Below are 16,859 nucleotides of genomic sequence, written 5' to 3'. Positions count from 1 at the left end.
AGAGCGCATGCTGCATTTCCAGCTGCCTCTTGCGCAGCCGCAGCCTGGATTTCGGTTCTTGGGTGGGATTGGTAGCTCACTGCGCATGCGTGCAGGTAAGCGGCTGTCACACGCAAGCGAAGTGTCAGTCTGGGTCACGTGAGGGGAGCGGAGAGGGAGGGATGGGGGCGGAGTCCGGGGCGTGGGGGGGCCGGTTTGTTGTGGTCGCCATTTTGCTGGTTGCATTACTGGGTAATCGGGGCCCAGGCTTGCCGCGTCCGCCGGATACCCTCAGCTAGTGAGCAGGTCTGAGCTCGGGCTCCCCGAGCAGTTTGAGTCCCCTTGCCCGCTCCCTCAGGTAATGGCGCGGGGACGGGTGGGGCGGCACGCGCTTGCTGGGAGGTGGGCAGGACGGAACCGCCCTGCCCGCGTCGCCGCGAGACTTAGCACGAGGCCGATGGAGGAAAGGAGGGGGGTGGCGGGCAGGTGCGGGCCCTGCCTGGCTATTCATAGTTGAATTCCTGGAACGGGCCAAGCCCGAGGGAGCTGTTTCAGGAGGGAGGCTGGGAGGGGGTAGTGAGGCCCCACTCCCGCCCTTTGTTTGGGCTCGGCTCCGCGGGCCGCTTCATCGTCGCCTAGCAACATCTGCCCTAGGCTGTGATTGGCTGAGCTCTTGGCACCAGCGACCAATGGCATAGTTGTTGCCATGGCAGGTGTAGATTGCCAAGCTCAGTCGGGCCCCGCCCGCCCGGTCTCTGCTGGCCCAGGAGGGCCTCCTGGGTTGGGGGCGGGACGCCGGGGTCCCTAGGGGCTGGTGGCCACTCAGGGCGGGGCGTGGTCCGTAGGGTGAGGGTTAACTTGCCCCTCCCCCGTCCACCTGCTCTACTCTTCCCCCGCATGCCCTGGGCTGACCCTTGTCCCCTTTCCCCGCCCCCGGTGGCAGCGGCCGCTGCTGTTGTCACCCACCGGGCCGCCTGTCCCGCTTGCCCTCCCCACCGCGGGGCCGGCCGGGCCAGGGACAGGCGGCCGCCTTCTCAACACCGCCACCGCCGCCATGCTGGCTGCTCGCCCACCCCACTGGGGGCCCCACCGCGCCCCAGCCCCCCGTGGGCCCCGCGCCAGTCCTGACCCGGGTAGGGGGTGGGGGCTGGGAGAAATGCTCCTGGTGTGGGAGGGCCCCGGAAAAGGGGTGGTTTTAGGAGGAAGCTCCAAGGGTGGAGGAGTCGTGGAGTGGCAAGGCATGGAATAGCAGAAAGGGATTTGACATGGGGGAGAGAATGACATTGCCCATGGGGAGAAGATTTTTGCTGTGACTGACACTCTGGGAGGAGAGAACCCTATGTGATATTTGGGGATTTGGCTTTGGGGCCCTCTAGGAGTGGACACAGTTATGGAATGACCCTGGTATAAAGAGGGGTGCCTGGAGAAAGGTGTCTGGTAGGAATATTAGGCAGTGTGCATGTGCGTGTTTGTGTGTGTGTTGGGGGGGACAAGGAAGCAGTGTAGGGGAGAAAAGAATGATCACTCTAAACTGTGGGAAGAGATACTTCCCCCTTCTTCCATAAGGAGGAATGGGCCTTGATTGGGATGGGGTCTTGAAGTAATATGGGGAAGCACCCTGTTGGGGCAGGGGGTACTGGGATATGATATCAGGAGACTACCTGGAAGGCTGGTTCCTGATATGGAGAATCTGATATAGGGAAGTGGTCTTGGCATGATATGGAGAGGGTCCCCTGGGAAAGGTGTGCCCCTGTGGATGAGAATGCCGCAGAGATAGGACTCTGTTCTGTAGAGGTTCTCAGGTAACCTTGGTGTGGTTGGGAGGTCCACAAGGACGCTCCTGTGTTTTTAGGGGTCTGTAGAGGACTCTGCTGTGGTTTGGGAGGGGAAGACTCATGTGGGTTGGGAATCCTAGAGTTCTCTGGGTTGAGGGAACCTACTGAGAAGGATAGATCTTGAAGTAGTGGCCCTTGCTGTGCTACGGGCTGAGATCCTGATGTTCAGCGAAGTCTGCAGAAGGGTGGGATCTTGTGTGAGGGGCCCTGGGGAGGGCCATGACTAGTAGTGAAAAGGAATGAAGCCTGCTCCTCTCTGCATACTGTCTGTGGTTTCTTTTTTTTCTTTTTCTCCTCCAAATTATTGGGATCTTCCCGTCCTCCTTTCCCTGTGGTGGCTCATATTGACCCCTGCCTGGCCCCCAATCATTGTCTTTTATGTGTTCTCTTTGTGCTGCTTTCTTCATTTACTTGATCATTATTTGTCGAGAGACTGCTGTGCTGCCCCTCACCTGGCTGTCACTTCTCTGTCCCTTCTCTACATTGCTACCTGTTGCTCCATTGCACCCTTTTCTTCATGTCTCTGTGCCCTGCCTTTCTCATGCCCACCTCTTCCCCGCCTGGCATTATCCACATATCGCCTTGTTCCATGTTGTTTTCCCGCCTCCTGCCTGCTCTCAGGTCTCAGCGGCGGTGGCAGCCGAGGTGCAGGATGCAAGAAGGCGCCCCCCGGCCGGGCTCCCGCTCCAGGCCTCGCTCCCCTGTGGCCCTCTGAGCCCACCATGGCCGTCCCACCGGGCCATGGTCCCTTCTCTGGCTTCCCAGGGCCCCAGGAGCACACGCAGGTACGCGTTCAGCTGGCTCCTCACCTGCCTGGTAGTAGGGGGAGTCTGGGGATAGAAGGGTCACCAGACCAGAAGGTAATGTAGTTGCCCAAGACAGTCTCCTGGGTGCATAATGGGTCCCGTGGGATTGGGAAATAACAGAGGAGTTGCAGGCAGAGTCAGGGTTTGGAGAGGCTGGGTTCAAATCCTGACCCAGTGGTTAAATTATTTAGATTCTCCGTACTTGAGATTTTTATTCTGTGAAATGGGCCCAATAATGATACCTACCTCACAGGGTTGTTGTGAGGATTAAATGAGTTAATGGTATGCATGTAAAACACCTAGAACGGTGCCTGGCACATAGTAAATACCCAATAAATGCTCACTAAGAAGAGAAGTTCAGAGTGAAAGATCTGGAGTGGGTGAAGGGGGAGGGGGGTTGGGTCTAAAAGGTCTTGGGGCCAACAGGTGCAGGGCAAAGCTCTCTAAGGCTAGAGGCAGTGAAGGCAGTGACATGCAGAGCTTGAAGCAGGATGGAGTGGGAGGTCCAGGGGCCAGATCCAAGAATCTTGGGGTAAAAGAACTGTGCAAAGAGTTGGTGGAGGTATGGGTTGGGGCCCAGGGGATAAGGGTGAATTGAGATGGAGGGACTTCAGAGGATACCCAGAATGGCTGGCTTCACAGTGAAGAATGGGGAGGAGCAGAGCCCAGGTCTTCCATATGATCTCTCCCACTGAGGTTCGGAAAGGAGTAAAGGTGAGGGGTGAAAGGTCATTCACACCACAGACCTCTAAGAGCATCCAGTGTGTGCCAGGCCCTGCTGCAGGCACTGGAGGCACGGTGAGAAACAGGAGAAAGTCTCAGCCCTGGGGGACTTTCTTTCCTGGAGGGGTAGAACAAATACAGATAGCAACCAAATATATGATATGTCAGCCACCCATACAGTTCTCCCTCTTGAGGTTGAGGGTGAAGGTCCATCCTCAGTGCCCACCCCTCACCCTGCCCTGCAGGTATTGCCTGATGTGCGGCTACTGCCTCGGAGGCTGCCCCTGGCCTTCCGGGATGCAACCTCAGCCCCACTGCGTAAGCTCTCTGTGGACCTCATCAAGACCTACAAGCACATCAATGAGGTGGGCAGGGGGTGGAGGATCCTGGGCTGGGTGCCGAGGGTCTTGGCTGCCGGCATGAGTCACTCACCAGTCCCCGTCTCCTGGCTGGGCAGGTATACTATGCGAAGAAGAAGCGGCGGGCCCAGCAGGCGCCACCCCAGGATTCCAGCACCAAGAAGGAGAAGAAGGTCCTGAACCATGGTTATGATGATGACAACCATGACTACATTGTGCGCAGTGGCGAGCGCTGGCTGGAGCGCTACGAGATTGACTCACTCATTGGCAAAGGCTCCTTTGGCCAGGTGTGGGACACCCCCTCCCACCCTGATCCAGGGCCCCACTAACATCGACCACATACCCAAGGGTTCAGTGGCTTCAAGTCCCATGCTGGGCCACTCACCCTAGCCCACTTAGCTTCCCTGTGCCTCAGCTGCCTTTTCTGTAAAATAGTTCAAATAACAAGATGCAGCATAAGGTGGTTATGTTATTTCAAGTCCAGTGTTTACATCAGTGCCTGACTAATGGTGCGCACTCAACTGCAAAGCATTCATAGTGTTACTGGTGGATCTCCTTGCCTGGAGGGAGGCGAATGGTGCCTGGCTCTGTCCTGCCCCCACCCCTCCCTTTGTGACATGCCCTTCCCCAACAGGTGGTGAAAGCTTATGACCATCAGACCCAGGAACTCGTGGCTATCAAGATCATCAAGAACAAAAAGGCCTTCCTGAACCAGGCCCAGATTGAGCTGCGGCTGCTCGAGCTGATGAACCAGCATGACACGGAGATGAAGTACTACATAGGTGAGGCCTGGGACTGGCAGGGCTCTGGGCACCTGGGGTAGCGGAAGCTGGAGCTGGTAGGGATAGGTCACCCCCTGCCCCACCCTCAGGAGGAAGCTGGTGTCTTCAGAGCAGGGTTTGGGCTGTGCTTCACTGACATCGGTGATTCTCCTGCTTTGATCATTTTTGTGCTATTTACTTGCTAATGATCAGAGGTTACTGAGTGCTCACCAAGGGCCAGGGTCTCTTAGAAGCACTTTATGTAAGTTAACTCACCACAGCCTATAAGGGGAAAGGCGTTATTGCCAACATCTTGAAGGTAAGAAACCCGGGCTTCCATTCTAGTTCTTAAATTAAAAAAAAAAAAAAAAGACCCGCGGGTGCAGTGCCTCACGCCTGTAATCCCAACACTTTGGGAGGCCGAGGTGGGAGGACCATGAGGTCAAGAGACCAAGAACATCCTGACCAATGTGGTGAAATCCTGTCTCTACTAAAAATACAAAAACATTAGCTGGGCGTGGTTGTGTGCGCCTGTAGTCCCTGCTACTTGGGAGGCTGAGGCAGGGGAATTGCTTGAACCTGGGAGGTGGAAGTTGCAGTGAGCTGATATCGTGCCACTGCACTCCAGCCTGGCAAAAGAGCGGGACTCCATCTCAAAAAAAAAAAAAAAAAGAAGAAAGAAAAAAAGGAACCCAGGCATTCAGGTGATGTCACTTGCATGAGGTGGCAGTTTGTACTCGTTGAGCTATATAATTTGATGAGGCCGTGGACTCCAGAGCTGTTACTCTTAACATCTATGCAGTCTTTTCTCTTAAACTGATCCCTCCTCGTGGACATAAACATCACATAGCATAATCATAAACGGCAAGTAGATCTTAAAATTGTTTCGTTTGAAAGGAAAACATACATTCTTAAAGCAAATGGGAGAGCAATCTCCTTTGCCACAAAAATGAATACAACTGAGATGAAAGCAGTGTTAGGAAATTAAACGAGGAAGTGTAGTGAAACTCTTTGGTAATTGGAGGGTTTCATAGAGACTTGGAAAGAGAATTAACTTCCTTTGTGAATCTAGTTGTTAGATAAAGAGATCCTGACTGGCAGGTGGTACCCATGGGCACAGCACAATGTGGCTAGTGTTCTAAGAACGCCATGTGACCCCAGGCCACCACCTGCCCTCTCTGAGCCGTTTCTTCTCTGTTGGCCCATTTCCTCCCCTCCCTCGCAGTGCACCTGAAGCGGCACTTCATGTTCCGGAACCACCTGTGCCTGGTGTTTGAGCTGCTGTCCTACAACCTGTACGACCTCCTGCGCAACACCCACTTCCGTGGCGTCTCGCTGAACCTGACCCGGAAGCTGGCACAGCAGCTCTGTACGGCCCTGCTCTTTCTGGCCACGCCTGAGCTCAGCATCATTCACTGCGACCTCAAGCCGGAAAACATCTTGCTCTGCAACCCCAAGCGCAGTGCCATCAAGATCGTGGACTTTGGCAGCTCCTGCCAGCTTGGCCAGAGGGTATGGGTTGGCCCTGTCCTGGGGGCAGGGCTTATGGCTTGGGTGGGGCAGGGCCAATGGGGAGGCTTAGGGGCGTGGCTAGGCTGGGATGGGATTATTAGGAGCTGCTGGAAGTGATGGATAGTGCTTGGGGTGGGGGTGTGGGTATACTGCCAGCTATGATGGGAAGAGTGAAGCCTGAGGGGACAGGGCCCATTTTGAAGCTGCCAGATGTGAGCAGGGTGAAGCTGGGTTGGGTTTGAGCCAGGAGGGCTGCTTGGATAAGTTTTTGTATCCTGTGTTCTTAAAGCTGGGGATGGAGGTGGAAGGCTTCAACTTTGCAGCTCCATGTGAGCTGCTGCTGAAAGTGACCATGGTATAGGGCTTGTGGAATGTCAGCCTCTGCCTGGTGATCCAGAAGGGCCCAGGGTCAGGGTTGGGGGTAGAGATCAAGGTCTGTCTAGGCCAGCAGGCTCCCCAGGCTGGTAAACAAGATTGGCTCCCAGGAAATTGGTGCTCACAATGGCAGGATTTGGAGCCTCAGTCCCCAGTTTGGCAGCAAGAGGCCTATCCTCCGTTGGGTCCTCTTAGCTTTGGAGATGTCAGTGGGACCAGCAGGGTAGGCTGGGACCCTTGACGATTGCCCTTTCCCCAGATCTACCAGTATATCCAGAGCCGCTTCTACCGCTCGCCTGAGGTGCTCCTGGGCACACCCTACGACCTGGCCATTGACATGTGGTCCCTGGGCTGCATCCTTGTGGAAATGCACACCGGAGAGCCCCTCTTCAGTGGCTCCAATGAGGTGTGCACCCAGGAAGGGGTGTGCTGGAGGTGGAGGGGGTGGAGCCCGGCCGGCCTGATGACTCTGACCGCTGCCTGCTCACAGGTGGACCAGATGAACCGCATTGTGGAAGTGCTGGGTATCCCGCCGGCCGCCATGCTGGACCAGGCGCCCAAGGCTCGCAAGTACTTTGAACGGCTGCCTGGGGGTGGCTGGACCCTACGAAGGACAAAAGAACTCAGGAAGGTGCGGCCCCTGCCCCATGCCACTTCCTCCCACCCCGCTGGCCCCTCACTCACACTTGGGGCTCTCTCCCCCTGCTCCCTCTCCCTTGTGTCTTTCCCTTCCTTCCTCTCCCCTTTGTCTGTCCTTTCCTTCCTCCCCTGCCCACCCCATCTCCCCTTTCTCCTTCCCTACCCCACAGCTCTTCTTAGCTTCTCTCTTTCCACTTTCTCTCTTGTGCCTCTGTTTCCCCGTGTGTGTCTTCCTGCCCCTCCTGCCCACTGACGGCCACTCTCTTGCCCCCCCTCCCACCCCCTCCCTGCCAGGATTACCAGGGCCCCGGGACACGGCGGCTGCAGGAGGTGCTGGGCGTGCAGACGGGCGGGCCCGGGGGCCGGCGGGCGGGGGAGCCGGGCCACAGCCCCGCCGACTACCTCCGCTTCCAGGACCTGGTGCTGCGCATGCTGGAGTATGAGCCTGCCGCCCGCATCAGCCCACTCGGGGCTCTGCAGCACGGCTTCTTCCGCCGCACGGCCGACGAGGCCACCAACACGGGCCCGGCAGGCAGCAGTGCCTCCACCTCGCCCGCGCCCCTCGATACCTGCCCCTCTTCCAGCACCGCCAGCTCCATCTCCAGCTCTGGTGGGTGCCCAGGTGCCCAAGTGGGGTACAATGGGGTAGGGGCTGCTCAGGTTTGGCCTACCCTGAGTGACCTTGTTCCTGGGCGTTCACACAAGAGCTCTGAAACTGCCTGATCCTAAACTCTTAAGATGACGTGTGGGGTGGGAGAGCTATGACTGGCGCTGAACCAAATCTGAAATTGGGCTTGGGCTTAACCTTGAAACTGGTTTTGACTCTAAAACCTCAAACTGAATTCCAGCCCCAAATCTCAAAATTGGGCCTGGTTCTTCAATTGGGCCTGGGTTCTGATCTCGAAGCCTAAACGTGAGCGTGGGCCCTGAACTATACCCAGTCATCCCCAAACCCACTCAGCACCTTCCCTCACATTATGCCCCTTCCCCTCTCCTCCCTGGCACTTCCAGGAGGCTCCAGTGGCTCCTCCAGTGACAACCGGACCTACCGCTACAGCAACCGATATTGTGGGGGCCCTGGGCCCCCTATCACCGACTGTGAGATGAACAGCCCCCAGGTACTGGGGCTTTGGAGGTGGGTGATGGGGTACCTGGGGCTTAAGGACCCAGGTCTCCATCACCCATGGCTCCTTTGCTTTTTTAGGTCCCACCATCCCAGCCACTGCGGCCCTGGGCAGGGGGTGATGTGCTACACAAGACACATCAAGCCCCTGCCTCTGCCTCGTCACTGCCTGGGACCGGGGCCCAGTTACCTCCCCAGCCCCGATACCTTGGCCGTCCCGCATCACCAACCTCACCACCACCCCCGGAGCTGATGGATGTGAGCCTGGTGGGCGGCCCTGCTGACTGCTCCCCACCTCACCCAGCGCCTGCCCCTCAGCACCCGGCTGCCTCAGCCCTCCGGACTCGGATGACGGGAGGTCGTCCACCCCTCCCGCCTCCTGATGACCCTGCCACTCTGGGGCCTCACCTGGGCCTCCGTGGTGTACCCCAGAGCACGGCAGCCAGCTCATGACCCTGCCCCCTCCCTGGGGCCCCTCCTGAAGCCATACCCCCCCCATCTGGGGGCCCTGGGCTCCCATCCTCATCTCTCTCCTTGACTGGAATTGCTGCTACCCAGCTGGGGTGGGTGAGGCCTGCACTGATTGGGGCCTGGGGCAGGGGGTCAAGGAGAGGGGTTTGGTCGCTTCCTCCCCACTAAGGACTGGACCCTTGGCCCCGTCTCCCCTTTTTTTTTTCTATTTATTGTACCAAAGACAGTGGTGGTCCGGTGGAGGGAAGACCCCCCCTCACCCCAGGACCCTAGGAGGGGGTGGGGGCAGGTAGGGGGAGATGGCCTTGCTCCTCCTCGCTGTACTCCCAGTAAAGAGCTTTCTCACATGCCTGCCTGAGCGTTTGCAGGGCCTCGGCTTCCCTCACCCGATCCTCAGAGCCATGGCGGGGAAGGGGATTTGGGGAGGGGGTGCTGGAGGAGCTCTGTGGTGTGGAGACGTCTCTTGTGGGGAAGCTGTGGCTCTTGGGGCAGGCATAGGGCTGCAGGTCTGGGGCACTAGCATCTTAGATAGATTGTGGATAGGATCCTGGCCTACATTTGTATTTTCTGGGACAAACAGACCCTGAAAGGGTAATGGTTCAGCTCTGACCTGTCTCTGGGAAACAGGTACCCCAATAAGCCGGGGCTTCTGCAGACTCAGCACAGAAGTGGCTTCTCATGCCAAGCAGGCGTCCTGTAGCCTCTCGGTGCACTTGGCAGGCTTTGCCGGCGCCATCTGGGGAATAGGCAGACAATAGGTACAGGCTCTGCCCCCACACGCATGTGGTCCAACCGTTTGGAGTCATCGCGAAACAAAGCGTTTTGAGATCTGAAGCAAAAAGATTTTCCCGGGGTTTCAGGTAAGTGGTCCTGTTTCCGTGGTAATTTGGAGATACACGCCTCCCAACTGGCCAATCAAGTTTAAAGGGTACCGTCTCGCCTCTGGGGCGCGGCGCTTTATGGGAAATGGAGTTCTACGTAGCCATCGCTTTCGGGGCTTTGCGTTGTGGGGACTACAACAACCAGAGTTCTTTTCGCCCACACACTTGGGGCGGGTTTTCAGGCGGCCAATGGGCGGTCTGAGGTAGTCGGGGCCCGGATGTTACGGTGTTTAGGAGGCGGAGGTCTTGAGGTGTGTGGAAGGTGGGCGCAGCACCGTTCCGGGAGAGCGTGCAGGTTGTCACTCAGAGTTCCGGAGCAGGCAGTAGACGCGAGGCCTGAATCGGCCCTAGCACGCGGACATCACTGGCCGCTCTGTCTGGTCCGGCTTGCGGGAGGCCCCACTCAGTGGGAGAGACAGGCAAGGATCCCGTTGCGGACCTCTGTATGTTCACTAATGGAGGTGGCGTGGAACGCAGTGGGAACCCGAGGAGGCACTTGTAGAAGTATCATCCCCGAAGACTAGGAGCTGTCTGAGCTGAGACCTGAAGACAGAAGGGTGTTTCGGGGGTCGGGGGCGGTGTGGTGGAATGGCTTGTGCAAAGGCAGTGAGAAACAGCCTGTTGTGTGAACATGGACTGCAGGTGATCTGGTGTTGGTGTTCATGCTGAAAATTCGTATGAGATGTGGAAGTTTCTTGACCATTTAGGGAGCTTGGATTTTGTCCTGAGGGCAATGAAGAGCCATAGGAGGATTTTTAGTAGGGAAGGAGCACGGCCCGGTTCGTTGTGACATGAGAATAGATTAACGGGAAAGTGACCGGTTCAGGAACCCAGGGTGGCAGCTTTGGCAGATTCCTAGGCAAGAGATGTTGGGAATGGATCAGGGCAGAGGCCACCGTAGGGAGGGCAAGAGGAGACAGGAGAGACGACCAGAAGATTGACAGCTGTTTGGGAGAGGGAGACACAGAGGTGGGGAAAAGATGTCTCTAGTGCTTAGAGCAGATGCTAAGTAACGAATGTCTTGAATGAACAATCCTAGGAGGCAGGTGCTGATGTGATTTCCCATTTGTAAATGATATCTAGGATAGAAAAGTTTAGGTAACTTGACCATTACCCATATCTAGGAAGAGGAGGACTCAGGGGTGTGCGTGTGTGTGTGTGTCTGTGTGTGTGTACCACTGACTTACTAAGGAGACATTGGCAGGGCCAGATCACGTAAGTCTTGTGAGGAATTTGTAGGAAGGCATGGAAATGCATATGTCACATTTCTATATCCATCCCAGAATCTCTCCTCTGAGCTCCTGACCGACTGCCTGCTTGCTACATGTTGATAATCTAGTGGTATCTTCAGGGTAATTTTGGTAGAATTGAGCTCCTGCTCCTTTCCCCAAAATTTATTCCCCCCATGTTTATCTCAATACATGCTCCCTCCATCCTCTCCAGGCCCAAACCACTGCAGTTGTCCTGGACTCCTCTCTTGTCTTTTATCCATGTCTGTCAGCAAATATACCCAGAACCTGACCACTTCTCCCCACCTTCACTCCTGTCCTCCCTTATCTCCTTCCCAGACCATGATGGCAGCCTCCTCAATGATCTCCCTGCTCTTACCCATCCCCAGAGTGTTTCTCACGTGCAGGTAGAGGGATGCTGTGAGCACCTGTATCAGGTCATATTCCTCGCCTGCTTAGAACCCTTCTGAGGCTCCTCTCACTCAGGTTAAAAACCAGAGTCCTGCCCGGGCGCGGTGGCTCAAGCCTGTAATCCCAGCACTTTGGGAGGCCGAGGCGGGTGGATCACAAGGCCAAGAGATCAAGACCATCCTGGTCAACATGGTGAAACCCCGTCTCTACTAAAAACTACAAAAAATTAGCTGGGCATGGTGGCGCGTGCCTGTAGTCCCAGCTACTCAGGAGGCTGAGGCAGGAGGATTGCCTGAACCCAGGAGGCGGAGGTTGTGGTGAGCCGAGATCGCACCATTGCACTCCAGCCTGGGTAACGAGCGAAACTCCGTCTCAAAAAAAAAAAAAAAAAAAAAAAAAAAAAAAAAACAAACAACCAGAGTCCTCTGCAAGGCTCTGCATTGTCTACCCTCATCACGCCTCTGACATCATCTCCCCTTACTCCCTGTGCTCCACCCGCACTGGCCCCAGGGCCTTTGTTCTTGCTCTTCTCTTTGCCGGAGGAACTCATCTACCAAATAGCCCAGACTCGTTCCTTCCTCTTTAGGTCTCCCCTGAGATGTCGCTGCCTTCCTGAGATCTTCCCTCACCACCCTTCTAAAACTGTACCACTAATAGTCACATCTATCTTTGCTTCTTTAACTTTATCCTTAGCATTAATCATATTACTGTTTAACACTCTAGAATTTATCTGTGTTTACGTTTATTGTCTGTCTCCCCTGACCGCCACCTCTAGGAGACTGTTGACTTCGTGAGGGCAGTGGCTTTTGTCTACTTCCTCCATTATCTCCAATACATAGAAAAGTGCTTGAAACACAGGGCTCAGTAACTACTTATCAAATATACTATTGAAGAGCACACATCTGGATCCCAGCATGCTGGGGACTCTGCTGACCCCCTTACTACAGAACTCAAAGGGGCTGCCTTAAAGTTTTCTGGGGGCTCAAGACATTCAATAAGTATTTCACCTCACCTCTCCTTTCTACTCAGCATTGGGAACACAGCAGAGAACAAAATACTTTCCCTACCCCCATAGAACCTACAGTAATGGGGATGGTAGTTCAGACCATCAAATAATCACATGTGTGAAATTACAAAGAAAGGTAGAGAGTGTTATAAGAACACTTGATAGGAAATCAGATCCGGATCCTAGGAAATGGGTTTGCAGTGATGAAGGAGCAGGCATTAACTTCTTACCATAAGATAAGAGCTTATGTTGGTTGGAGACCTGAGGCTGATGCAGAGCAAGAGGTCAGACTTTGTGGATGCCGTAAAGGAGTTTGGGTGTTTACCGCGTATGTAGTGGGAAATTGTAAAATTTTAAGCTGGGGATGGGAGCATGGTCAGGGGTGTGTGTGTGTGTGTGTGTGTGTGTGTATATATTTCCCTTTAAAATTCTTCAGACTAAAGTGTATTTTAAGACTCCTCTGGCTGCTCTGTGGGGAATTGACTATAAGGAATTCAGGATTGAAGCAGGGAGACCAGTGTCAAGGCTGTTAGTGTGAGATTAAAATACCTGCGATGAAAGACAGCCACACGGTTTTTGCTGTTCTTCCTATCAAGAGGTGGAGTCTCCTTCCTTCCCCTTGTATCTGAGCTGGCCCTGAGATTTGTTTTGACCAACAGAATACAGTGAAAGCAGGCTGGGCTTGGTGGCTTATGCCTGTAATTCCAGCACTTTGTGAGGCTGAGGCGGGTTGAGGTCAGGAGCTCCAGGCCACGCTGGCCAACATGAAGAAACCCTATCTCTACCAAAAATAACAACAACAACAAATTAGCCAGGTGTGGTGGTGCACGCCTATAGTCCAGCTACTCAGGAGGCTGAGGCAGGAGAATCGCTTGAACCTGGGAGGCGGAGCTTGCAGTGAAACAAGATCACATCATTGCACTCCAGCCTGGGCAACAGAGCGAGACTGTCTCAAAAAAAAAAAAAAAAAAAAATACAGTGAAAGTAATGCTGTGCTAAATGGAGGCCTGGCAGATTCTGCTTCCACTCTTGGAGCCCTGCCCTTTCTGTAGACCCACCCCAGCTCCTGGCTGTTCCAGCTTTTCACTGATGTGCCAGGCATGTGAGTGATGTCATTTTGGGATATCCTAACCCCCGTTCGAGCTGACATCACCTGGAGTAGAGATGAACTATCCCAAATCCCCTCACCCTTTGAGCCTTGTCCAAATTGCAGAATCATGAGCAAAGAAATGGTTGCTATTTTATGCCCTTGTGGCTTAGGATACTTTGTTACACAGCAATAGCTAACTGAAACAAGCTAATGTTTTTTGACATCTTACCATTTGATGTATTAGTTCATTTAATCCTCAGTAACCCTGTGTGATGCTATTACTGTTCCCATTTACAAATGAGGACATGAAGGCGCACAGGAGTTAATCAAGTACTAGCAAGGGACCTGGCACAAAGCCCTGCATATGTGGTAGCTACTATTACCAGCGTCTTGTTCATCAGCATTACAGTTTTTATAGTTGTTGAAGTGGCAATCAGATGAATGAACACATTAGTAACCCACTTCCACTACTTGTCTCTCTCTTTTTTTTTTTTTTTTTGAAGACAGGGTCTGGCTCAGTCGTCCTGGCTGGAGTCACTGCAGCCCTAACCTCTCAGGCTCAGGTGATCATCCTGCGTCAGTCTCCTGAGTAGCTGGGACCACAGGCATGCATTACCACACCCAGCTAATTTTTGTATTTTTTGTAGTGCTGGGGTTTCATCCTGTTTTCCAGGGTGCTCTCAATCTCTTGGGCTCAAGTGAGCCACCTACCTTGGCCTCCCAAAGTGCTGAGATTACAGCTGTGAGCCACTGCATCCACCAGCCCACTTCTTAGTGATGTGATTTTAGCCATTTTCTTGGAAGAACTAGTAGAGAGATGGAAAGGGATTGGGTCCTTGGTGATGTTGAAGTGCTAGATCAAGCCTCACTTGGAGTAAGTTACTTTCAGACTTTCTCATTACAGAATTCAATATATCTCTATCATTTAAGCCACCTATATTGTTGAATCGAGCTTTCTGTTACTTAGAACCAACAATATCCTAACTGATTCCAGGGTTTTCTTCACTTATTTGTTGACTCATCAGATGCTGGCTACTTACTACCTGCCAAGAATTTTTAGGTGCTGGTATTAACAGTAGCAGACAAGACCCCGAAAAGCCCTGTTCTCCTGGAGCCTGCATTCCAGTGGGCAAGGTGAAAGCTAATATTCGTGAACAGAGCTGTGGAAGTTGAGGGCTGGAGGACTAGAGAGTGGGAAGAGGTGCTATTTTAGATAGAGGGGTTAAAGAAGACCTGTTCCACCTGACAGAAAGGGAAGGTGCTAGCTGGGTGGATATGTTGGGAAGAAGGACATTCCAGGTAGAGAAAAACCCATGAGTTCAAAGTCCCCGAGGTATGCTTGGTGTGCTGAAGGAGCAGAAAGGAGTGAACTGGACCAGACTGGACAGGTGGGCAGGAGGGAGACAAAGGCAAGGTCAGGCAGGGCCGGAAGGCCATGGGAAGGACTTGGCTTTGATGCTGAGTGAGATGTGCAGTAGTGAGGGCATAGTGAGCTGAGGCGATGTGATCTTCCATTTTAAGAGGGTTCCTCTGGCTCCCGCATGGCCTCTAGGGTGGAAGCAGGACTCCAGTGAGAAGGTCACTGCGTAGTCCAGCTGAGATGGTGGCTTGGCCAGGGCGCTAGCGGGGAGGTAGGGAAATGTGGTCAGATTCTGCATATGATTTGAAGGAGAATCAGGTGTAGGGTAAGAAAGAAGAGTCAAGGAGCAGGCTGTGGCTTTTAGCCTGCACAGAGGAAGGAGAGAGTGCCATTAGCTGTATGGGCAAGACCGAGAGAGTGTCGGGGGCATGTTTAGCCTCCCAGTGGACTCGCTGGACAAGCAGGAGCTTCTACCAGACTGGCATCGAAAGGTGAGATCAGGGCTGGAGATACAGATCTGGGCTGGGAGTAGTTGGCATGTGTGTGGTATGGAAGCCCAGGATGGGATCACTAAGGGAGGGTGTATTGACGGAAGTGTGGTCTGAGAATGAGAGCAGGGAGGCCCATGAGGTGGTTACTGCAATAATCTAGTGAGACGACGGTGGGCTGAACCAGGGCAGGGCCGGGAGTGAGTAGTCACTGGAGGCTGGGTGCATTTGGAAGGCAGGACTCACTGCGGATTGGTCGTGGGCAGTGATGGAAAGAACCGGACAAGGGCCTCATGAGAACAGAATAGAAGCCGAACACAGGACAGTGGCTTAACATCCCTCCTTCTTCTGGGTGCTGTGGTCTCTGCTTCTCTTTGCATTGGCTGCTTCCTGTTCTCAGGCAGCTGGGTTGGCCCTGGGTGGCCTCACTCTATGTGACTTTCCAGCTCAGTTGCCCACAGCCCCTCAGCCTTTATTTCAAATTTCTCAGATGGGAATGGGATTTCCAGGGTCAGCTATCCAACCCTGCTCAACTCACTGTAGCTGACTGTCTGCTGGGAAGGGCTGTGGACTGGGCAGGCACCCCAAATACTCACAGTGACCATGTGTTTCTGACACGTGGTGTACAGGGGGACATGTGGGTGAGTGGGTGTGGCAGGGATGGGGATGATTTGACCCTCTTTTGGTAGATGGGTGGGACAGGCCATTTATATTGCCTCAGATGTGTCCCGGATTGGGCAGATGGGGAAGGGGATACCAGGAAGGTGGATCTGGCAGGGCTTGGACTGCGAAGGGTTAAGGGCCAGGTTGGGAGGATTCAGGCACAGCTTCTGCCTGTCCATGGGTATTCCCAGAGGAGTCAGAGAGACAGGCATTACTGCAAACTCGAGAGAGAGACAGCGATGGCTGAGACAGCCTCCACCTTGCCCTCGCAAAGTTCACGGGCCAGTGGGGAAGACAACCCCAACAGCAGATAGTGACCAGGGCTGGGATGGGGAGAAAGAGGGATTGGGGCCAGGATAGAGGAGCTACAGCGGGGGCTGTGGGAGCCCAGAGGCAGCTCCTGACCCAGTCTGCGGTGTCAGGTGGGACTTCCTGGAGTGAGGAGCGTGTAAGATGAGTGTTGAAGGATGAGCCAAAGAAAGGGCGCTTTGGAACTCCACTGGGGACCACCTCGAACTATATTACAGGCGAGACTTAAAGTTTTGTGAACTTTTAAAAATTTAGTAATTTTAGATTTACAGACAAGTTGCAAAGATGATACAGGGACTTCCTATATACCCACACCCAACTTCCCCCTAGTGGTAGCATGTTACATAATTATCGTTTATTTGTCAAAACTGAGAAATTAACATGGAGGAGTATTCTGTGAAACTCCAGACTTGAATCCTATTTCTCCTGTTTTTCCACTAATGTTCTTTTTCTGTTCCGGTATCCAATCCAGAATACCGTGTTGCATTTATTGGTCATTTCTCGGCCTCCTCCAATCTCTGACAGTTTCTCAGTCCTTCCTTGTCTTTTGTGACCTTGACAGTTTTGAGGAGTGCTGGTGAGGTGTTTTGTAGAGTAGCCCTCTGTCTGGGGTTGTCTGACATTTTGCTCATGGTTAGCCTGGGATTTTAGGCTTTGGGAAGAAGGCTCACGGAGGTGATACTGACCTTGATCACTTCATGAAGGTGGTGTCTGCAGATTTCCCAACTCTAACACTACGGTTTTCCCCTTTACTCATTTGTTAGAAGCAAGTCACTAAATCCAGCCCAAAGTCAGAGGAGAACTAAGCTGTGATTCCTGGAGGAAAACAGGAAGATACT

General features: G+C 53.8%; 1 protein-coding gene across 6 annotated transcripts; it reads left to right on the top strand.

Annotated features, from left to right (window-relative positions):
• The first annotated feature begins 128 nt into the window (after window positions 1-128).
• DYRK1B (dual specificity tyrosine phosphorylation regulated kinase 1B) lies at window positions 129-8,930 on the top strand. Of its 6 annotated transcripts, none has more exons than XM_032248805.1 (12): window positions 129-337; window positions 2,436-2,599; window positions 3,589-3,708; window positions 3,801-3,989; window positions 4,337-4,484; window positions 5,689-5,975; window positions 6,610-6,756; window positions 6,841-6,981; window positions 7,284-7,319; window positions 7,404-7,599; window positions 8,001-8,107; window positions 8,194-8,930. In XM_032248805.1, the coding sequence occupies exons 2-12, from the start codon at window positions 2,537-2,539 to the stop codon at window positions 8,563-8,565; spliced, it is 1,806 nt and encodes a 601-aa protein (XP_032104696.1). In that variant the 5' UTR covers window positions 129-337; window positions 2,436-2,536; the 3' UTR covers window positions 8,566-8,930. The 6 variants fall into 6 exon arrangements, with proteins under 6 accessions (XP_032104696.1, XP_032104698.1, XP_032104695.1 ...); XM_032248802.1 differs by lacking the exon at window positions 129-337 and adding an exon at window positions 360-1,112; XM_032248807.1 differs by lacking the exon at window positions 7,284-7,319.
• Window positions 8,931-16,859: the final 7,929 nt, after the last annotated feature.

The sequence above is a fragment of the Sapajus apella genome, unplaced genomic scaffold (assembly GCF_009761245.1).
Source record: "Sapajus apella isolate SASKATOON/1434 unplaced genomic scaffold, GSC_monkey_1.0 scaffold68, whole genome shotgun sequence".
Taxonomy (NCBI): Eukaryota; Metazoa; Chordata; class Mammalia; order Primates; family Cebidae; genus Sapajus; species Sapajus apella.
This window is presented reverse-complemented; position numbering and strand designations above follow the sequence as displayed.